Consider the following 23235-nt stretch of genomic DNA (forward strand, 5'->3'; position numbering starts at 1 on the left):
CCGGGAGGAGCAGATGAGAGCAACAGGCCAGCTGGAAGCTGCTGCTCCGGGACGTGCCAGGTGCCCCTGCCACATCCTCTGCCCCTGAAGCGCTTTCCTGGAGGAGGACCAGGCATGGCAGCGCCCTGCCCAGGCCCTGTCCCCTGCCCACCAGCACAGCACGGCCCCCACTCACCTTTGGTGATTTCATTCAGCTTCTCCACCTTATTGCTGCGGTTCTTCAGGTACCGCGCGCCAAGCCCTGTGCACAGAGCTCCTGTCAGGCCTCTGCTCCCCAGCACGCTCCCGGCAGCACGGCCCCGGCCCGGCCGGCTCGGCTGCACACCCTGCACCCCTGGGCAGGGCTGGCCCCGGGCAGGACAGGACCCAAGGCCGCTGCCCGTGCAGCGGTGGGGACGGGGGCCAGGCTGCCAGCAGAGGGTCCCCGGGGGCTGTGGCTCACCGGTGAACCTGACGGCCTCCAGTCGCACGGTGGCCTGAGCGTCCTTCACATACAGCAGGCTCTGACACAGCTGTTCTTCCAGCCTGCTCTTGTCCTGCTGGAGCTGGTGAGAACACAAGGGCATGGGTCTGGTACAGACATTGCCCAGCCACCCGGACCAGTCCCTCCTACCAGTGGCCTCTTCCCTCCCAGACAGGAGCCCTGTGGGGCTGAGGTTCAGAGAGAGCAGAGGGCAGAGGGGGCCTGGCAGTGCTGAGAGCCCTCTGTCCCACGGCCAGGGCCAACATGTGCCAGGGTCTTGTTTAGCACCTGGGGGCAGGGAGGGGAGAGGGGCCTGGAGAAGAGCCCTTGGGGGGTCTGTGCTTGAAGGCAGGGAAGGAGGATGTGGCTCCAGGCTGTGGGCTCCGGGCTGGAACAGGGCAGGTGAGGCTCAGCTGCACAGCCCTCCCCACGGGGCACCTGGGGCAGCCCTCGTCCAATTCTTACCAAACACTCTCCGATGCGGTGTATCTGATGTGTCTGGACCAGGGTGCTGAGGTTCCTCCATCCCAGGAACCCTGCACAGTCCAGCAGGGCGTCCCTAGAGGCCTGCAGAGAAGCAGAGGTTGGGAGATGGCACCGCACCCCGGGGGAAGACACCTGGCACCTTCCCTCCTCTTGGCCCAGCATGAGCTGTTCCCAGCCCCTCGTGGGAAGAGGCATCAGGGAATGGAGTCTGAAGTGGGTTCAGTGCCCAGGGCAGGGACACGGGGCAGCTGCCACCTCAGGTGTAGCCTGCTGCTGGCCAGCAGAACAGAGATCCTCAAGAGCTGCTGAGCTTCCACCGGGGCTGGGGGCAGCCTGAGGGGCAGAGGAGCTGAGGGCCCACGGCTGCAGGCAGTGAGGGCTGGAGTCCCAGAGACCCCGGGGCAGGACGGAGCCAGCAGCAGCTCCCACGGGCGTCCCCCAGCAGGACACCTGAACAAGCTGGCTCTGCAGCCCTTGTAAGTGCTGCAGCCCCCTGCACAGCCCGAGTTAGCTGGCCCAAGGCAGGGGGAACTGGGTGAGCAGGACTTTGTCCTGAGGCCATCCTGCCCTCAGGGGCTGGGGTTGTCTCCGGCCCAAACACCTGGGCGTCTCTTGGGCACAGCCCTGGGGGACAGCGCTGGGGGCTCAAAGACCTGGGGGCAGTGATGGGGACTCACAGCCCTGGCCTCCCACACGTGCAGGAACAGTTGGGAAGCCTGTAGGGACTTGTGTGGGGTGGCCTTGGGCTGCTGCTGCAGCACAGCCTTCCCAACAACTCTGGTCACTGCACCTTGGCCACGCTCTTGCTCTGGTCATTCATACGGAGGAACAGTGGGACCAGGACCCTCTTCACTGTCTTCCTCAGCATCTTCTTGTTTCTCCCCACCACAGTGTCCATCACATCTCTGAAGAGGCTGATGGAGAACTCCCGCACCAGGCTGGACTCCTGGTAGGGTGGAGGATGGGGAACTTCAGCAACAGGCACTCCCAGCCCACGGTGAGCAAAGGGCGTCAGCGTGGCTGATGTGAGGGGTCGGATCCTGAGCACAGGAGCCGTGGGGCAGATCTACAGCTGAGGCTGGATGGCCCCAGAGCCCTGAAAGGCCATGCAAGAGGAGCATGAGGGGAGCCCTGCCCGAGGGCTGCCCACGGGGCTGGGCTGAGGGGCAGCTGTCTTTGCCAAGTGCCCATCTGTAGGGCTCGGGCTGGGGCTCCCAGGGCAGCCTTACATCATCAAAGAGGGGCAGGAGCTTCTCCGCCAGCTGCAGAGCGATGGGGCTCGCCTCCTCCCGGTCCAGGTGACCCATCGTGTTCCTGAAGAGTAGCAGGGCCTTCCTCTTGACATCACTGTTGGTGTCCTGCATGGTCTCCATGATGTCTGGCAGCAGGACCAGTATTTTTCTTGCCTGTAAGAAACACAGTTTCCTTATTGTGAAGCGCTGAAAGATCACCCTGGCAAAAATGCTCTGGCCACTGAGGACCAGCCTCCCGTTCAGCTTCCCAGCAGGTGGCACAGGAGTCGCTGCAGCAGCCTCCTGACAGGCAGCAGCCACTGATGGGGATGTGGGGAGAGCATGGAGCAGGGAAGGGGGGGCAGGAGAGCAGTGTCCCCTGCTCAGCCACCCCCTTTTCTGACAAGCCTGAAGGGGCGGAAGGATGGGAAACCCTCTGTGCCTGGAGGGCTCCCCAGGCGCCCACCAGCCCCCTCCATAGCAGAGAGGGGGACTGGAGCCATCACTCCACATTCAGACTCCCACCAAGGCCAAGCCAACGCATTACCCACTGCTGCAGCCCCCAGCTGCCAACATGGCTCCAGCTGACTGTGCCTCACTCACCATCATATGTGCCTTTGAAAGCGTGATGAGGCTCTCGAGCACCACCGAGAGCATCATCCAACTCGGATTCCTCAGGAAACTCTCGGGTTTGTAGAGGACAGCAAACTTCTCTGATCCAAAGTCAGTGCGCAGCAGCAGCTAAAGTGAAGGCAGCAGTGAGAGAACAGCAGAGCCGGTGGGGCTCCCTCCAGTGTGTTGGCACGAAGGAGGCATGACAAGGCCGGTGGCAAGTGTCTCCTCTCCCCAGAGCTGAAGGCCCTCAGCCCGTGCAGAGACTGTTCCTCTGCCCCAGGGCCAGCAACTGGGCTGTCTCTGGCTTCTGCCCCTTTCTCTGTCCCTGCCCCAGCTTTCCAGGGGGCAGAGCCAGGCAGGGCAATGCAGGCGGGGGTGAGCACAGTGCTGCCTGGGCAGGGGCAGACGTGGTGTGTTTTCACCAGGGCCGAAACCGCACGGGGCAGCCCCAGGCGTCTGGCACAGGGTCTGGTGGTACTGGTCAGGTCCATGCTGACCCTGAGAGGCCGTGTCTGTATGTCCTGGGGGAGCTGGCCATTCGGAGCTGACAGACAGGGAGGGGGCTGTGCCTGGTTCCCCGCAGGGGCAGGCACAGCCCTGAAGATGAGCGCGGACACTCACAGCCAAGAGACTGATGCAGGCGTCCTCCATGGCACAGCTGAACACCTTGTGCAGTTGCAGGTCCTGGAGCACGCTGCGCAGCTCGGTCAGGACGCTCCACAAAGTCCCAGGCATGGAGATCATCACCTCCCACATGGCCAGGGCAGCGCTGCAGAGCCAGAGCGCCCGTCAGCGGGGCTGCCTCGGCCAGGGCAGCATGTCCAAGCCAGGTCCTCCAGAGCCGGGCGGTGCTGCAGCCCTGGCCCTGCCCACCATTTTTGCTTGGGGTGCCCGGGGGCCCTGCCCGGGCAGGCAGGACGGGCCTGAGGTGGTGTTGCCCTTTGGGCAGGGAGGAGCGTGGTGGCGCTGGGCTCCAGATTGGCCAGTTTGGGCTGCTGCGGGCCTGGCTGACCCAGTGGGGCTGGGACACGTGGTGGGATGGAAGCCCTTCTCCTTGGGGATGTGGGTCTGGCAGCCAGAGAATCCCTGTGCCCTCCTCCCCACAGGGAACAAGCCCCCAGGGCTGTCAGGGCCAATACCTGTCACATGTTGGAGAGATCTCCAACAGGCTCCTCACCACTTCCCTGGAGCACCGCTCGGTCAGCAGGAGGAGGAGTGAGTGCAGGCTGTGCCGGGCTGGCTCCGTGGAGACGCCCTCGATGTTTTTGTAGATGTATCTCATGAGCTTTGGCACCTGGATGTGAGACGGGTGAGGATGCTGCAGCCCCTGGTGCTGCTGCAGCCATTCCCCAAGCTGCCACTGAAACTGCTGCCCTCCCCGTCCTTCTCCGCTCTCTTGAAATGGCTTCAGGTGCCTGAGAGAGCTGCTTTAGGGAAGGAGGGAAGGACAAGGCCTGACAGGGCTCACAGGCAGGACAATCCAGCCACAGGGCACTTACATCTGTCATCCAGGAGGCCGGGTCTCCCATGACCGTGTCCAGGACCCTGCTGCCCATCTGCCTGTCACAGATATCCTCTGCTGTCAAGGCCTCAATGGCCACCATGAGAATGTCCGTCATCTGGGCAGGCTGGCGGTTTTCTCCAAACTCCTACAGGAGGAAGGAAGATGGGGAAGACATGTCGTGCTGACCACCCTGCTGGTGCTGCTTGGCTGAGCACCATGAGCAGCTCTGGCCAGAGATGCCCGGCAGCGCTGTCAGCAGTGCCTGCAGGGAAGCTGGAAACAGGGTCTGCCGTCACTGCAGGGGGGAGGATTAGAGCAGAGGCTCCCCAGGTGGAGGGAGGAGGGTTGGGAGCATGGGCATTATGTGTTTGCCCTGCTGGGAACCAGGGCTCCCTGGTGTCCAGGACGGCTGGACCACCCTCGGACAGTCCCTACGTGGGGAGAGCAGGAACCCTCTCACCAGGGACAGTGAGGCCATGCCAACTCTGCTGATTCTGGGTCGCTTTGCTCACAGGTGTCTCCTGACACAAGGTGGGAGCTCGTTACCTTGGCCATGTTGATACCGTGGTGGAGTGAAGCAATTGTCCAGATGCTCACAGAATCCCATGCAGGTTGGAGCTCTGGATGCTTTGGGTTCTCCTCTGGCAGTGTCTCGCCTACGTGGAGGGGAAACACAGAGGAGTCAGTTGGACACAGCATCTTTGCCAACAAGCTTCCGCAACCATGAAAAGAGCTTGAAGCTCAGCACGGCTGAGGAGGGCGGCTGTGCTGGGGCCGGCTTCCAGCTGCTCCTGGGCAGCCCTGGTGGTCAAGCACCGCCATGTCCCCCACCTGCAGGACTGCACTGCCGCTGTGCCAAGGAAACGTGATCCTGGCATCGAGCTGGTCGCTCTCACTGGCCCATTTGTTTACTGGCCCGGACCCTTGCCCAGCCCTGAGGCAGCCCTGCACTCACCGGTCTGCATCAGCTGGACCGTGGGGACCTTGCAGGCGTCCAGCAGAGAACTGCTCTCCTGGGAAGCCTCCACCTCTTCCCAGGCCGCCCTTGGGGTGCTGGGGGGCGGTCTCTTTGCCATCCTGTGAAATGCCGGGAAGCGGGGGGAAAGGACGGGAACTTAAGGGAAAGTCCTCTGTACTATTGGGGAAGGGGGAACTTCAGGCAAAGGCCTCTGTGCTCTGAAGTGCCGGGACTGGCAATGAAAGTCGTGGGCTGTGCTCGGGGTCTCCTCGCCAGCTCCGCTCTCCTGTCCTGTCCCGTCGCTGTCTTGACAGACAGTGCAGGGCTGCGGTCACGCCACCTGTATATGGCACCGTGTGGTGTCACACAGTGGGTCACAAAGGGCCTCACTGTGACGCATCACCCAGGCTGGGAGGGGCAGGGTGTCCACTGCGGGGTGGACCTGTAGGTGTAACAGCACCTGTATTGGCATCTGTGCTGCTCTCTGTAACCTTCTCTTCAGCTGTATTTGTGTCAATAGCTTCATGTGCCATGGTTCCTCCACCTGTGATGGCACCTCAGCTGGTGGTGCCATCACTCGCTGTACCTGCTGCTGGATGCGTCAAGGGCAGTTCTGTTTAACCTCTTTATCAATGATCTGGATGAAGGGATTGAGTGCACCCTTAGTAAATTTGCAGATGACAACAAATTGGGTGGGAGTGTTTCATCTACTGACAGGGAACGCTCACTTCCCTGGTCCTGCTGGCCACACTATTCCTGATACAAGCCAGGATGCTGGTGGCCTTTTTGGCCACCTGGGCACACACTGGCTCATGTTCAGATGCTGTCACCAACACCCTTAGGGCCTTTTCCTCCAGGCACTTTCCAGCTGCTCTTCCCCGGCCTGCAGCGTTCATGCAGCACATCCATGTTCACTGCCCATCAGAGCCACCTTTACTTTGCTTTTCCTGATATGTCATCTCTGCTTCCAGTTTTCTTCTCTACCCAGACCCTGCACCTGGTTTCTCAGTAGTGTTCCTCGGTGGGACCCATTAGCACTACAAGGAAGTTTGGAGTTTGAATCTGACATTGACTTCTTGAGATGTTTCTTCAACTTCCTCTCAGGGCCTGAGGTTCATGGACTCAGCAGCAAACCCACCAGAGGGGTCATTAAAGTGCCTTGTGCTGCTCCTGTGCTGCTGAGCTGGGCCGGGCTCCTGGCACAGAGGGAGCTCATGGCAGCGGCAGCGCTGCAGAGAGACAGCTCTGCCCAGGAGCAGCTCCTCTGCACACGCAGCAGGGATGAGGGCTCTGCCTGGAGCTGCTGAGGAGGGAGGAGTGAGGAAGTGGCTCAGGACTGGGACTGTAACTGAGAGTTCACTGGAGGAGACATCTCTGCAGCCCTTGACATGGTAAGTCTCTGGGTGCAGGGTAATTCAGCTGTAGCTCCTGGAGTCACACAGAGCTGTCCCTGGGCAGTGCCGGCTGCTGGGAGGGGTCTGCAGGGCAGAGCTGAGCACACAGCGAGTGGGATGGGATCTGTGGCACTGACAGCAGGAGACCTGGGGACACAGACACAGCTGCAGGCAGGGACAGCTCCAGGCAGCAGAGCAGGGGGTGTTCAGGAGCTCTTTCGGTCCTTGTCTGCAGATGATGCTGGGTGTTGTGTGCTGGGCAATGATCTGACTGTCCCTTTAGGACATGTCGCTTTCAGGAGCCTGACCCTGCTCTGCCTGTCCTGCTGGGCTCACGAGCTGCCCCCAGAAAGGCTCAGGTCTGCTGTAGGATCCCAGCAGTGCTGAGCCTTTCCTTGGGGTCCGCACTGTCCTCTCAGAGTCCTTTGCTTCACTCGGTGAGAGGTCGGGTCCTGCTCTCTCCATCACATCTCCGACAGTGGGCTGGAACAGAGAACAGTTTGCAGATCTGCCCTTTCAAACAATGCTCCCCCGCTCCCATATGAGTCCAAATATTTGGGGTTTTTTAAGGAGTAATTTGTGTGTGAAGTCATCTTCAAAGTAGCACAAGCAAAGGCACAGGAGCGATGGCAAGAAGACTGATGGACTCTTCTGCTGTCCTGACTCTGCACTGAGCCACAGAAAGATGAGCCCTTTCGCCTGTCCTCTCTCAAGACTCTTCACATTTTACCTCATAAAGATGAAGATTTTGACCCCTACAAAAACCCAGTCACGGGATGTGATGGTGAAAAACTAAAAACACAGACAAAATCATTACAAAGACATGTTAAAACACGGCTCTGCTTCCCGTGCTTTTCAGTGTCAAGAGTGCAGATACTGACGATTTCCATTAACAATGCATAAAATCGGACACCACTTGTGAACGTTGGAGCTGCCACAACCCAGCTCCCGTGTCCCCAGTGCAGCAGAGCAGAGCTGGCTGCTTGGCAGCACACGGGCAGAGGTTCTGCTGCTCACAGCACACTCAGCCAGCACAGACCAGAGAAAGGAAACGCATTTCAGTTGGGGTGATGTTAATGAAAAAGAGAGTAGTTTTGCTCCGTGGAGTCTGTCCTAATATTAAGTTGTTGTTTCCTTTTTTGAACAGAGAAACAGCCAATGTCCAACAGCAGCTCCATCACCCAGTTCCTCCTCTTGCCATTCACAGACACACGGGAGCTGCAGCTCTTGCACTTCTGGCTCTTCCTGGGCATCTACCTGGCTGCCCTCCTGGGCAACGGCCTCATCATCACCACCATAGCCTGTGACCAGCACCTCCACACCCCCATGTACTTCTTCCTCCTCAACCTCTCCCTCCTTGACTTGGGCTCCATCTCCACCATTGTCCCCAAATCCATGGCCAATTCCCTTTGGGACACCAGGACTATCTCCTATCGAGGATGTGCTACACAGCTCTTTTTTTTTTCTCTCCTTGATCTCTGTTGAGTATTCCCTTCTCACCATCATGGCCTATGACCGCTACGTTGCCATCTGCAAACCCCTGCACTATGGGACCCTCCTGGGCAGCAGAGCTTGTGTGCACATGGCAGCAGCTGCCTGGGCCAGTGGCTTTCTCAACACTTTTCTACACACGGTCAACACATTTTCACTGCCACTCTGCAAGGGCAATGCTGTGGACCAGTTCTTCTGCAAAATTCCTCATATCCTCAAGCTCTCCTGCTCACACTCCTACCTCAGGGAAGTGTGGCTTCTTGTTGTTAGCTCCTGTTTAGTCTTTGGGTGTTTTGTGTTCATTGTGGTGTCCTATGTGCAGATCTTCAGGGCCGTGCTGAGGATCCCCTCTGAGCAGGGACGGCACAAAGCCTTTTCCACGTGCCTCCCTCACCTGGCCGTGGTCTCCCTGTTTGTCAGCACTGGTATTTTTGCTCACCTGAAGCCCCCTTCCATCTTCTCCCCAAACCTAGATCGGGTGGTGTCCGTTCTGTACTCGGTGGTGCCTCCAGCAGTGAACCCCCTCATTTACAGTATGAGGAACAAAGAGATCAAGGATTCCCTGAGGAAATTATTTGACCAAGGAATACTGCAGTATCAATAAGCAGTCTATCATCCTCAGGAGAAAGCTTGGAGGCTTTTTTTAACATATATGTCTTGGTTTTCTTTTTGTTTAATATACTTCAAATCATATTCCCACTGAAAGAATATTATTTATTGCCCTCTACCAGTGTTTTGTGGTGTAAAGTCCTCATATACAAATGGAGCATTGCTCCCAGTGCAGGTAAACACAGTAAAGAAACCAGCAGGAAATTATTTGTCTGTGTCTCATCTTGTACATGTCCTCTGGAACTGGGGGTTCAGTCCTGGCACGCAGGAGGGGTCAAGGAGCCAAGAGCCCAGCTGCCATGAGGAGGATCAGGCACTTGTGGACCTCAGGGCTGCTCCTCACAGCCTCACTGGACAGATCCTTTCTGCCACTTTTGCATTGGGCTCCCTGGAGCCATGGTCATGGACAAGAGCAGTTCATGGTCTTTTCAGAGCAGCGGGGCCAGCTCAGGGCCCTGAGGAGAGCCCAGAGTGGGAACCAAGGCTGCCTGGCCAGCCCAGCCTGGACACAGTCACCCAGGGAAAGGGACGTCTCTGGAGAAGAGCAAGGGAGCATTGCTGTGCATGCAGGGAGGAATCCAGGAGGAAGAGAAACCCCCTTCTGCAGACACTCATTTGGGGCCGGCTGCTCTGCTGCTGGAGCAGCACTCCTGTTCTGGGCTGGGGAGAGGGGCTGGCACTGAGGGGCACAGGCCGTCTGTGCTGGGGATCTCCTGGAGCTGACACCAGCAGTCCTGGGTTTGCACTGGTCTCCATGTCCTCGTGCCATGTCCAGCTCCAGCCAGACTGGGAAGGTTCCCAGGACATTTGTCTCTCCCGCTGCCATTTACAGCACTGACGACTCCCCCAAGTTCACGTGTGAGGTTTGCTCTCTGTCCATCTTCTTCCTGCTGTGGGACTCGGTGCCTGTGTCAGGGAACAGCCAGCCCTGCCCGGCCTCCCTTCTTGCCCAGAGGTTGGCAGAGCCAGAGCAGGGCTGTAGCAGCCCCTGCATGGGACACGGCTGGGGCTGGGTGGGACGTCATTGCAGTCTGCACCTTCCTCATGGTGGGCAGTGGAGGGGGATGCGCTGATCTCTTCTTCCTGATGACCTGTGATAGGACATGTAAATGGAGTGAAACTGCATCGGGGGAAGTTCAGATTGGACATTAGGAAAAGGTTCTTCACTGAGAGGGTGGTCCGTCACTGGAACCGGCTCCTCAGGGAAGTGGTCATGACACCACATCTGTCAGAGTTCAAGGAGCATCTGGCAGATGCTCTTAGTTTTATGGTTTAGTTTAGGTAGTCCTGTGAGGAGCAGAGACTTGGATTCAATGATCCTTATGGGTCCTTTTCAACTCAAGTTATTCTATGATTTTCAAACTCCAGATTAGTCCTTCCCTGACTGATTTGTGTGTGTGTGTGAGTGAGTTTGTCTGTGTGTGTGTCTGTTTGTCTGTCTCTGGGGTACTGGGGAGATGAGGTGACCCAAGGTCAACTTCTGAATAGATTCCAAATCTAAGACCTGCTCTGGGAGGGTTCTAAACCTTATGTGTGTCATATGGATGTATATTTTCCACTGACACAGCCAAACATACAAATAGACACAGTTGGGCTGGGGAGGTGAGGAACAACACTGTCCATGCAATGATGGACCCCAAGGAGATGGCTTCTCCTTCCCATACACACCTCTTTAGGAGGAACTCTGTATCAATATCAATTGGAGAATTCCTCTATCACTTCTTCTCTTTACATCCCTTCCTCTTCAACCACACTTTTGAAACTGATCTGATTAAGTGTACAAGTTCTGAAGACCAGATATAAATCATACAATCATAGAATTATAGGATCGTTTCAGTTCGAAGGGGCCCTCAGGATCACCAAGTGCAACCATAACCTAATCTAACTCTGGTACTAAACCATGTCCCTTATAACCTTGTCTAAATGCCTTTTAAACCCCTCCATGGATGGTGATTCTACCACTGCGCTGGGCAGCCTGTTCCAACGCCTGACAACCCTTTCTGAGAATAATATTTTTCTAATATGCAATCTAAATCTCAGTCCCCGGGGTCAGCTGATTGGCGCCAGCTCAGCTGGAGTCGTTTCAGCGGATCCTGAGGTACACGGGGTTTTGCGGTTCCCCGGATCCCAATTTTTCGACCTGGAAGCCCCCGGCAGCCCTTGCAAGAGTGGCTGACGTGGCGTGGTGTTACCACAGTGTCGGCGATCACACCCCGACCCCTGGCCTTGAAAAAGCCTCCGAGAGGGTAGCGACTGTCACTGCTCAGCAGGCACTGGGAGGGGGGCAACCAGCTAGTCAAGTGGGTGAGTACCACCCACACTTTGCTGCAGCAGCAGGTGTGTTAGCTCGTGTAGTAGGGTGCAGAGGGTGTCACTCCTTGCTTGGTAGACCCTCTCACCTATTGCCAGTGTCCCAGAGCGCTGCTGACCATGGTCTCCAGAAAGAGAGCTTGTCACAAAAAGACTGTCGCAACTCAGACAGAGGCCTTGCCCCGAACCGTGGCTGTTCAGGTTTCTGGCTGCAGGGATTGCCAGAGCCTGCTGCTGCTTGGGGAGGATGGCCAGCATCCCACATGTGTGAGGTGTGAGCTGGTGCAAGATCTGCTCAGCATGATCGCAAATCTTAGGGAGAAGGTCCAGACACCGAGGTCCATCAGGGAGTGTGAAAAGGAGATTAACTGGTGGAGTAACTCCCTGATGTACCAGTCAGAAAGGTCCCAGGGGGATACCCTCCAAAAGGTGATGGACCCCCTGCCCTGTCAGGCAGAGGGGGAAGACCCGAGACAGCCCCTGCCCTGTTGCTGTTGGGCTGAGGTAGGGGACCACAAAGATGATGAGGGTTGGAAGCAAGTTCCAGTTCAGCGTCACGGGCAACCCCCACTCCTTACCTGCTTTGCTTCCTCAGGTGCCCCTCCGTAATAAGTTTGAGGCCCTGGAACTTGAAGAAGAGGTAGGTGAGGATGTGGTGCAAGGCCCACCTACAAGGCCACATAGAAAGAGGCAGTTGACCCCACACCTCAAGACTGACTCTGATAAGAAAGAAAGAAGGGTAATTGTAGTAGGTAATTCCCTTCTGAGAGGGACAGAGCGCCCAACATGCAGAGTTGACCCTCATCAAAGGGAAGTTTGTAGTCTACCTGCAGCCCAGATCAAGGATATCACCAAGGCACTCCCAACCTGGTGCACTCAACAGTGAACTGGCTGAAGGGAAGAAGCCAGAGAGTGGTGGTCAATGGTACCTGGCGTGGGTTAGAAGGGGGTGGTCAGTAGGTCAGAGAGGTTCTCCTGCCCCTCTACTCTGCCCTGGGGAGACCACACCTGGAATATTGTGTTCAGGGAGCAGAGCCCTCCCGGGCTCTTTTAGCTGCCTTGACTTACCTGGGGTTTTTTTGGACTTCAAACGAAAGCAGAGAGGACCTGAGTGCACAAGTTACTGTGCACACCAATGAAAGAGGTAAGAACTGAACCAGAGTGTCCAGATCTCCTGAACCCAGCACTAACAGCCGCTGCAGGAACATTTTGATCCACAAGGGTTAGTACCAGTTCTCTCAGGAGCTCTGCTGGTGCAGAGACTGTTGGAACTTGCAGCTGTGAACAGGAGGGAGCACATGAAAGCAAGAACATCGCTTTGAGCTACAAAACCAAGACTGGGCTGTGTTGTCACAGGTGGACTGATCTGATCTGCTGGGCTGTGCATTTAGGTTTTCTGTGTAATACTGAAGTGATCTAGAGTATGCTGAGGCAGATACAGGCTTTAATAATCTGACTAAAATATGTTATCTTCTTTTTTCTTCCCTTCATAGGGTTAAAAGGGAAATAATTGCATTGTTGCAAGAATTCAGCTTATCTATGGGTCTCTTGTTTTTCTTTCATGCTACCTTCATTCTACCTGATTTCACCAAATCCTACAAGGATTTTAAGACCCTCTCACAGCCCAGCTACAGCACCAAGTGGGCACCATTAAACCAGACTTCTCCTCCACAGCTTTCTTTTCAGCGCTGTTTGGATTTGCAGGGAGGAGCAAAGAACAAGAGAATAGTAGACAATGAGGTAACAATTAACTTTAGAAATACATATACTGGTCCCCTGCAACTGCCTAATGTTTGGTCATCACACACAGTATCACACAGTATGTTTGGGATTGGAAGGGACCTCAGAAGATCATCTAGTCCAATCCGCACTTGAACACACCGCTTGAACAATTAAAATTTCAGGGCTTTTAACTACCACAGCCTTAAGCACAGCAATAGCTAAATTAGAAAGGATTTCTTTTGAGGACACTGCAACAAAATCCTGGTTTGGGGAGGCTGGGGTTTGGGTTCTTTATAAGCTGTTTGTTTTTCCCCTCCGTCTCTAAAATGTCCCCTAGTCACACAGAACGGTCCGTACGCCAGTGACTTGCCTCTTGAATGCTCTGTGGAGTCTCCACGTCTTCCTTGGTTGGTTCCTCAGACTCTCAGGAAGGCTGTGCAGAGACTCCACATCTTCCTCGTGTGTCTTCCTCCTGGGTGTCCTTCTCCTTTGTCTCCTCCAACATCTCCAAAGACACAGGTTCCGAAAGGAGATATTCCGAGCCTGTTTGAAAACAACAGAAAGGCAGTTTTGAAATGCCGATAGCACGACATTTACTTTTCATGTCCTTTCTCTTTCTCTCTCCCTTGTGAAACACCACAATTGAATAAGATCAGCACACAGACAAGGAAGATGCTCAGTCACGTTCATTAGACGCAGCGCCAGCCCCTCTCAGCCCAGGGCACGGTTACCTGCAGCCAAGGCCCCTTCCAGCTCCCCTCAGTCGCTGCTTTCTCTATCACAGTCGGTGCCGCTGTTCAGTGGCCTGAGCCGGTAACCCAGACAGCGCATCTTCTTCTGCCTCGCCTGCCCTGCGTGTGTCAGTGCGGTGCTAAGGCTTCCTCCACCAGGACACCTCCAGATTGAGAAAATGGGTACTGAACGTGTTTCTGGAAGCCACCTGTTTTTCTAGGGGAGGCAAAAATGCTTTTCCCAGCAGAAGTCAGCTCCAGCCCTTCTCCCTTTTTGCTGTTATGACTCTTGCCTTCCACCCTGTGCAAACTCCGAGCTTTCCAAAGCCCAGACTTCTACCCTCCAGCTCAGTCAAAATGCAGCATTAAGACTTGCTTTTGCATTCGGTTATTTCATGTTCACTCTTAAGATCCCTCAGAATCTTCTCTCTCTCTGACTCTCCTTATTTCCGTCTTTTAGAATCTTCTCACCTCTGCCGAGGCTGCTTCTCGCAGATCAACACCTGCCAGAAGCTCCCAATGGTAAAAATCACTGCGAGGCTTTTTCTTTCATATGCTACCAATATACACCCGGTAACCATTTCAAACTGACCCACCCAGCTTTGAGATGCACCTTTGTTTTGATGCCAAAAATGCATCTGCAGTTCGCAACAGTGACACAAGGATCCTGTGGGACACAGGAAACATTTCCATTACTAACAAAAAGAGTGTCAATGATTTACAGCCTGCAAGTTTTGCGTATCACTAGTGATGTGTAAATACTTGCTCTTGCTGAGATTTACCTTCATACTTGGCCCTCCCTCCTTCCCATGGTTTGCTCTACCCATGCTCTTTTTTTTCGTTTTCATTACATGCTTTGAGACAGACTTCTACCCATTTGCAAAAATACCAGGACAAGACAATAGAAACCCTGGCTGTGACCTTTAGGCACTATTACAATGCAAAGGTTTGGTTGAAAAACACCCCTAAGATCATGGAGTCCAACTGCTCCCCCACCCCCGGCACTGACCCGTGTCCTGAGAACCTCATCTCAGGTCTGTTCAACCCTCCAGGGATGGTGACTCCAGCACTGCCCTGGGCAGCCTGTTCCAATGCCACACAGCCCTTTGGGGAAGAAATTGTTCCCCACATCCAACCTCAACCTCCCCTGGCGCAACTTGAGGCCGTTTCCTCTGCTCCTGGCGCTTGTTCCTGGGGAGCAGAGCCCGACCCCCGTGGCTCCAAGCTCCTTTCAGGCAGTTCAGAGATCAGAAGGTCTCCCCTCAGCTCCTGTTCTCCAGATGAACCTCCAGGTCCCTCAGCCGCTCCTCATCAGACTTGTGCTCCAGCTTGGTGAGGCCAAGTCCCAGGTGGCCGGTGAGGGAACAGGTGGGATTGGGGAGGGGTGAGGGGCAAATTCGTCCATACAATGTCCAGCCTCACAGGGCTGCTCTCCTGCCCATCCAGATGTCTCCAGGAGAGCCCCTGGATCAAAACCCATGGTAGAATGCTGCTATCACTTCTTGTATACGATGAAAAATGATAGAAAACAACTCAGAAAGAAAAACCCCTCTTTTATGAGATCATGTTTGAAATCTTCACCATGAGGTATCTGACGGAAAGCTCTCCCAGGAGTTGTCCGAGTGCTGAGGACTCTCTCTCAGCCGTTCCTCCCAGCAGAGCTGTTCCAGCCTCGGATCCTCCCTGTGGCTCCTCTGGCCGCTCCCGCTGTCCCGCCAGCCCAGCCGGTTCCCGAGGGAACGCTCCAGTTTCTTGCCCGGTGACCCGCTGGCAGCACCCCGGCCCCACAGGGACCCAGCACGGGGCTGGGGCGGGCACAGAAACCGGCAGCAGCAGGTGAGGACGTGCACGGTGGTCCCCTCTGCTCTCCTTCCCTGGGGGGCCGCCCTGCAGTTATTGACATAAAGAACAACTTGGTGGTCTAAATAAAAGAGGTTGCTGTGAGCCAAGAGGAGAAAACAAAAAGGGGAGCCCAGAGAAAGGGGAGGGGAAAAGACACAGAGAGGGAGAGGGAAGTGGGGGAGTAGAAGAATCAGAAGGGTTTTCCCTTAGAAGCAGAAAGGAAAAAAGGAAGGAAACTTTAAGAACAGAACCCCCAGATCCGTCCCCAGCCCCAGCTGCACAGCGGCGCCCAGAGAGCCGGTGCAGCCGCTGCCTGGGGAGGAGGCGACTCTGCAGCCTCCAGCTGTGGTGTCACCAGCTCCCATCGCCCCCGGGGACACGCTGCCCCGACAAGGCTGGCAAGGCCGCCCTGCTCCAGGGACTGGCGCAGCCACCCCGCCGTCCTGAGCAAGGAGGCAGCAGCCAATTCTCCAGCCTCTGCAGGGATGGGAACAAGAGCGGGGGCCTGGCCCCGCACCCCGACCCAGAGGGAGGGCAGAGCCCTGGGGTTTAGGGGCTCTCCCCGCCCGCCTCCTGCTTAGCAAGGTACCAGCATCATTCCTGCACTCCCCAACACAAGCCCCGGCTCCGGAGGCTCGAGGCACCTACTGAAGTCTCTGGGCAGAAGCTCAGACTCACCTATGTGTCGGAAAGTGCCATCTTCTTGGCCGGTGGTGGTGACATGGTGCTGCTGGGCTGCGGAGCAGCCCTGGCCGACAAGAAGGCTTTCAGCTTTGCCAGCACCAGGCTGGCAGAAGCCCTGCTGCGAGGGTCCCTTGCCGGTGTCCCGGTGTTCTCCCCGCTGCTCCACGGCTCCTGGCCAGGGATGGGCTCCGGCAGCCCGGGGGAGGCGGGCAGGGGCCCGGGTTCCCAGCAGCGCTTCCGGGGAACCTGCGCTTTGGCCCCACTGGTGTGACTGGGGCTGCAAAGTCCTGGAGCCGCTCTGGGCGCGGGTGGCGGCTGCGAGGAGCGCGGCTTCTTGGGCCTCCGGGCTGCGTCACCGGGAAACGCTGCAGCCGCGCGTTTGGCTTTCAGGGCCAGCTTGGGTGACGGTGACCCAGAAGGCAGCTTGACACTGCCAGGCAGGCTGGAGGCAGCTTTGGAAACGGGACCCTCTGAGCTCTTCCCGGGGCTGGGGATCCTGGGGAAGGCAGAGCAGGGCGCGTGTTAACTGCCAGTGTCGGAGCGACTGCAACACTCTCGTCATAGCTGCGCACGAGAACCAGGAGCCAGAAGCTCCGAGGAGGTGAGGAGCTCTTGAGCTGCCGCAAAACCACAACAAACGGCTGCCGCCCTCCCCTGAGCCAGCACACGGACGTGGGCACTGGGGCTACTTGGGCCAAGCTCCTTCCCACATCCAGGCATGTGCCCCCAGCCCTGTCCCACACGCTGAGCAGGGGCAGAGGGGCCGGGGACACAGGGCACACTCACCTGAGGTAGAACAGCACATACGCCTGCTGGTTAAGGACCACCTTGATGTTACTGGGGCGGACCACGTTGTCATTCATTTGGTACCACTGCCCGTCGCTGGCCTGCGGAGGGAGAGAGAACGGGGTTGGGCTGTGTCCAGGGACGCTCCTGGCCTGAGAAGCAGCAGGAACAGCGCCCGTCGGCAGAGCTCCGCTCCCCAAAACCCGCAGGTGACCCCGGGCAGGTGAGGGGTCTCTGCAAGAGCAGAACTCCACACTTCCTGTGACGGAGCACAGCCCGTACCCCCCAGTGCTCCACACCACGCACCTCTGCTGAGCACCCTCCTGCCAACCCCCAGCACAGAGAGGTGCCAAGAGAGCGCCCTGGGCTCACCTTCACGTAGCAGTAGTAGTGTCCTGCGTGGCTGCTGTACCCCGAGTGCACCAGCACCGCGTAGAGCCCGTACATGACCGGATCCCCGCTGGTCTGGGACATGTACGGGCGGATGTTCAGGAGCTCAGGGTAGCCCACGTCCTGCAGAGAGAGGATGTCTCAGAAGCCTGCACAGCAGATGGCAAGAGCAGCTCAGCTGTCCTACGAGTCCCGTCTTGTGAGGGAGGGAGAACCCACTCTCCCCAGGCAGAGCCCACGGTGAGGAAGATGCCGGGATGAGCCAAACTCCCACCACAGCACAGCACAGCTGGGGAAGGGCTGCAGGACTGCGGTAGAGCTCGCACCGCGCACAGAACCACCTCCCACCCTGCTCGGGGCAGCAGGGCCTCGGGACAGGACACTGCCCCGCTCTGGATTGCTGAGCACTCACCTTTGTGATCTTGCCTCCAGTGAAGTCGGCAAAACGCTTCAAAGCAAGCGTGAGAACCCTGGGCGCTCGGTGGATGGTGAAGCGTTTGGTTGCCGACACTTTCTTCTTGCATCTGCACAGGGAGAGCTTGAGCTGTTCATGCTGTTCCACCACTCAGGTGCTTGCCAGCCCTGGCCAAGCCACAAACCCCACGGAAATGACCCTGGTGAGAGCGGGTTCTGCTCCAGGGCACCTGCTCACGGCCAGGTCTGCTGGCTCAGGTCCCCGTCTCAAGACGGGGGAGATGAGGAGTGACAGGCTTCATCGCAGGCTTCACAGCCACGCACCTCACGGTTTAGCGGTGGAGCAGGTAGAGAAGCCCTCCTGTACTGCAGCTGCCCTCCTGCTTCCCACCAGCACACCCGCGGCCCCTTCCCGCCCCAGCCCCGCACACTCACTTGTCACACAGGTAGGCGTTCTCTCCGCCCAGCAGGTCTGGCTTCACAAACAGCTCCAGTGCCTGCTCTACGTTTGCGGCTTGCTGCCAGGACAGAGGAGAGGTCAGGGCCAGGCAGAGGAGGCAGCGCAACAACAGAAGCTGATTCCCTCTTGCCTGCACCGTGCCTGACACTGGCAGGTTAAACAGCCTCGAGCAGTAGCGGTGCAGCTGCAGGAACATCCCCTGCAGAGCAGAGCTCCTCCCCACCTGACCCTGCCCCGGTACCGTGATCTCCACCGGCAGGTCCAGACAGGGGTCAAAGGTGTCCGAGACTGCTTTGCACATCGAGCACTTCACTGCAAGAGAACGAGCAGTGAGCACCCCCTGGCACAACACGGCACCACCACCCCCAGCACAGCGCAGGCGGCTGCCGTATTGCCCTTTTCCGCGTTTGGGCTCTGGGACGGCAGCACCAGCATTCGCAGTCTGTACGTGCTGGGACAACAAGTGTTGCGGGACAGCTGGCAACGTGGGTTCCTTTGCTGGTGGCAATGAGCTGGGGACCCACAGCCAGCAGCTTCGTGACCCACAGATACCAAAAGACTGACCAGCTGCAGCTCTGCATAATTTGCACATGCTTAGTGACTTTCCCAAGTTACTGCAAGGCTCTCGGGGAAACAGCAGCCCTGAGAGTCACAGGTCCAGGCCCTGGCAGCCAGCACTCACCACGGGACCGCAGGGAACCGCCAAAGATCTGGTGGATCAGGGTGGTGGCTTGGGTCTGGCGATCCAACCTAGAGACGGCAGCTGGGATCACACAGCGCCCTCCCCAAGAGCCACCCCCACGGGCCAGCGCTGTGTCCTCAGGATCCAAACCCAGCCCAGTCACAGGATTTGGGGACAGAACCGCAGCTGTGCTGGGGGGGAGGTGTCAGGAGAAGGCAGACAGCAGCCCAGGGCTGTGTCACAGAGGGGCAGAGAGCTGGGCCATCCAACCCAGACCCTGGAGTCAGCACCTCCCTCCATGAGCCCAGCCCGGGGGACACGTTCACCCCACAGTCCCCTCCCGCGGGCACAGGGGACCAGCAGACAAGGGCAGCTGTCACCACCAGAGGCCCCACATACTCGGTGCAGTCGGGCAGGCAGGCCTTCTGCATGGCATCGATGGTGAAACGGAGGAACTCGTGTGCGTCCTCTTGCCTGCCCAAGCGGATGTGCGGGGCGATCTCTGCAGGAGAGGGAGGGATCAGCCGCAGCACGCGCTGCAACAGAGGCAGGTCCTCCCGCCCTCCCTCGGGACAGCGACTGCGGGGTTTGAGCTCCCTCGGCCCAAACCAGACGTCAGACTCATGTGGGCCGTGGGGGAAGCCCCACAAGGCCCGTGAAGGCCCTGGCAGGCTCAGTGAGTCGTCTCGGAAGAACCTCTGCCAAGACCTGCCCTGATCTCAAAGGTTCTGCTACTGCAATAGTCTCTGCCCTCCTGCACAGCTACAGGAGGGGACGCGAGGGCAGCCATCCTTACTCTTGAGGTCCCGGACAAAGGACACTGGCTTTATCACGCTGCCGCTGTTCGCGAACACCTGCGTGACGTGGTTCTGCATGACGCATGTCATGCAGAAGCCGCTTTGCTGACCTGGAAGGGGAGAGGAGAAGACAGGACGTTGAGGACAAACCCAGGAGAGATGGAGGCAGTACAGGGGACAGGGAATCTCTGGTCCAGCACGGCTCATCCACGCTCAGTTTTCCTATGAGCTCTGTGCTGCAGCAGAGCTCTGGGGCATCCCGGGGTCACAGGGACCAGCACACACCACCCCAGCTGGAACAGCCCCAGTCACAGCACCAGTCGCTGCAACCCTCCAGATGAGACAGCATCCACGTGGAGGGGAAACAGGGCACAGGGACTCGCTGATGAGCCCACGGGTCAGCCCTGAGGGGTCGATCCCACCGGAGCCCTACGGACAGGGCTGTGAGCCCCACGTGCTCCCCTCGGTCACGGCTCGGAGCAGAGCCCACCAGATTCCCGTTCAAAGCCGCCTGTGAACAGCACCTGCAGCCTGTACGCAACCTTGTGCCCTGCGCTCACACGGTCCCCACAGGCTGCGGCTGTTTGGGACCCCTGCTCAGACCCTCATGGACCCATCTTAGTCCTGGCTGTGTCCAGCACAGACAGAACCTCTGAGACGCAGGATGCAGAGCTCGGGAACACTGCTACGGCCAGGAAAAGTGGATGCTCCCGTATGCAGGAATGTCCTCTCCACGGAGAAATGGGCAGGAGGGAGCAGAGAAGGCACATCCCGGCAGCCGCACAGCCCCGGCAGAGCCGTGCGCAGGGTGCTGAGCGCAGCCCCGGGACAGGCGGGCGCTCCCCTCCCCACTCACAGGTGCGGCTGTGCTCCCTGGAGAGCAGGTAGTTGGCGAGCGGTGGCGTGTACGTGAGGCACTGCAGGGTGGCGTTGAGGAAACAGGTGTTTCCCAGGTTGAGCAGCCCGGCGCCGATGCGCTGGACACGCTGCCACTGCATGGCGAGGCGCCCTGCAGGGAACAGCCCCTTCTGGGGCGCAGGGACGCCGTCCCCGAGGCGCCCCGGGGTCCGGTCGCTGCCTGCGGGAAGAGAGAGGCGGGTGAGCCGCGGGCTGCGCAGCGCAGGGAGAGCCCCCCGGCCCTCTGCACCCACCCTGCTTGCCCGGCTGTCCCTCCTCAGCGCCGCGGGGGTGCTCGGCGGGCTCGGTGCGGGGGTTGAGCAGCAGGTACTTGGCCCGCAGCAGCTCCGGCTGGCCGGAGAAGCCGTGGCTGGCGGGCTGGAACTCGATCTTGTGCAGCAGCACCTTCGTGGCCGAGGTGCTCAGCAGCTGGCCCAGCGCCCCGGCCTTGCCCGCGTCCCGCCGCGCTTTCAGCAGCTCCCTCGGCTTCGCCGTGCCCGCCATGGCGTGTCGCCGCACGTGCCACCGCCTCGAGGTTGCGCCGGTCTCTCGGCCTCTCCCTCTCCACCACCACACACGCTTCCCGCGCCTTCTCCTCAAGTCCCGCCCTTCGCTGCGGTCGCTCGCGCTCGGCTCGGCCCACTGACTCCTCCCCTCGCCTTCGCCGTCCGCTCCGCTCCGCGTCCAGAACAGGACTGAGCTGCGCCTGCGCGTCCTGGAAACGCCAGGGACGGAGCCTGCCGGGGGCGGGGCTTGTTTGTGACGTCATCGCGCTCCGGCCACGCCCCAGAATCATTAAATGGTCACACACTGTGGTTTCCGTGCAGGGGAACCTGGACACCGTGGTGGATTTGGCCAACAAAAGCCTCTGCAAGTCTTACAAGGCCAAGGCGCAAGGTGTGCGCTGGGGGCGGAGCACACCTGGTGTCCCGGGACAGGCTGGGATGTGACCGGCTGAGCAGTCCTGAGGAGAAGGGCGTGGGAGTTATGATGGGTTTATCTATATTTACTAGAAGTCTCTTAGCATTTTTTTATTTTACTAAACTGTGTTTCTCTCAGTCCAAATTTCTCCCTTCACTTTCGATTCTCTCCCCTATTGGGAGGGGAAGGGGTTGGGGGTGAGTGATCAGCTGCCGCGGTTGTGTTGCCAGCTCGGGTTAAACCACGACACGGGTGAAGGTCCAGAGGAACATCTGTCATGGTGGGGTCAGGGGCACTTGAGCTTTGTGGAGCAGCTCAGTCAACTGGGCCTCTTCAGTCTGCTGAAGGGGACACAGGGCACTGGAAAAGCAGCGACTCCTGCTTGGGGAGATGATGGGGGAGGCAAACCCTTCTGCAGTGGCGGCTGGTGGGACAGAGGCAGCAGCCACCAACACCCTCCAGGGAGCTTTGAACGGAGCATTAGGAAAAACTGAGCAGGCGGGTGGTGCTGCCCTGCAGCAGGACACCCGGGGACTCTCGGTGATCCCCGCCTTTGGAGGTTTCAGCTCACGAAAATGTCACCCAGCCTCACCCTGGGGTGGCTGATACCCTACCAGAGACTGCCCCATCGGTCCCTTTCCCAAAACCCCTTCCGTGCTGTTGGAACGATAAAGGACTCAGCATTCCAATTTAATGTGAATCACGCAAAGCCATTTATTACAGAAACAAGCTTCCTTATATATGCAACCATTCTCCGATCGCACATCCATGCTCCAAGCATGTATTCACTCATTGGATATCATCTATGTTCCCGAGCTGTCCACACGCTGGAGTCCCACTGATGACAGGTCCGTTGATTTACGTCACGTTGAGGCCTTGTTATTGTAGAAATGCCTCTCTCCCAGAGCAGGTCCTGTTTTCAGCTTTTCGAAGTGGCCTTGAGATTCCTTTGGGCCTGACTAATTCAACAATAAATCTCCATCTAACAGAAACCCCTCCACACGCGGATGCTGAGGGAGCTGGCTGAGGTCATTGCTGGACCACTCTTCATCATCTTTGCCAAGTCTTGGGAAACGGGAGAGGTGCCTGAGGACTGGAGGAAAGCAAATGTCACTGTAGTCTTCAAAAAGGACAAGAAGGAGGACCTGGGTAACTATAGACCAGTCAGGCTCACCTCCATCCCTGGGAAACGGCTGGAATGACTTATGCTTGGTGCCATCTCAAGGCATATCAAGGATAAGAGGGTCATTAGGGGCAGTCAACATGGCCTCACCAAGGGGAAGTCGTGCTTGACCAACCTCATTGACTTTTTTGAGGACATAACAAGATGGATGGATGATGGCAGAGCGGTGGACGTGATCTACCTTGACTTGAGTAAGGCATTTGACACAGTCTCCCACAGCATCCTCACAGCTAAACTGAGGGAGTGCCGTCTGGATGACCGGGTAGTGAGGTGACTGCGAACTGGCTGAAGGGAAGAAGCCAGAGAGTCATGGTCAATGGGGCGGAGTCCAGTTGGAGGACTGTATCTAGTGCAGTGCCTCAGGGGTCAGTACTGGGGCCTGTATTATTCAATACATTAATTAACGATTTAGACGAGGGAATAGAGCGACTTTCAGCAAGTTTGCTGATGACACCGAGCTGGGAGGAGTGGCTGACACGCCAGAGGCTGTGCTGCCATCCAGAGACCTGGACAGGCTGGAGAGTTGGGCGGGGAAAAATTAAATGAAATATAACAAGGGCAAGTGCAGAGTCTTGAATCTGGGCAGGAACAACCCCAAGTTCCAGTATAAGTTGGTGTCACGGAGCAACCCCGGGGTTAGTTTGAGGGACAAGAGGGTAAAGAA

General features: G+C 57.7%; 2 protein-coding genes across 2 annotated transcripts; one reads left to right on the forward strand and one right to left on the reverse strand.

Annotated features, from left to right (window-relative positions):
• Window positions 1-7600: 7600 nt before the first annotated feature.
• Window positions 7601-9025, forward strand: LOC135579980 (olfactory receptor 14I1-like). The gene is given in 2 exon segments (XM_065070028.1): window positions 7601-8107; window positions 8109-9025. Coding segments are annotated over 2 exon segments (936 nt in total). The 5' UTR covers window positions 7601-7810; the 3' UTR covers window positions 8748-9025.
• Window positions 9026-16035: 7010 nt separating this feature from the next.
• Window positions 16036-20971, reverse strand: LOC135579948 (ubiquitin carboxyl-terminal hydrolase 36-like). The gene is made up of 11 exons (XM_065070001.1): window positions 20722-20971; window positions 20427-20648; window positions 19570-19680; window positions 19173-19275; window positions 18774-18841; window positions 18333-18403; window positions 18067-18149; window positions 17630-17741; window positions 17200-17340; window positions 16828-16928; window positions 16036-16537 (listed from the first exon to the last, which is right to left on the reverse strand). The coding sequence occupies exons 1-11, from the start codon at window positions 20969-20971 to the stop codon at window positions 16036-16038; spliced, it is 1764 nt and encodes a 587-aa protein (XP_064926073.1).
• Between the last annotated feature and the right edge of the window lie 2264 nt (window positions 20972-23235).

This window comes from Columba livia, chromosome 7 (assembly GCF_036013475.1).
Source record: "Columba livia isolate bColLiv1 breed racing homer chromosome 7, bColLiv1.pat.W.v2, whole genome shotgun sequence".
Taxonomy (NCBI): Eukaryota; Metazoa; Chordata; class Aves; order Columbiformes; family Columbidae; genus Columba; species Columba livia.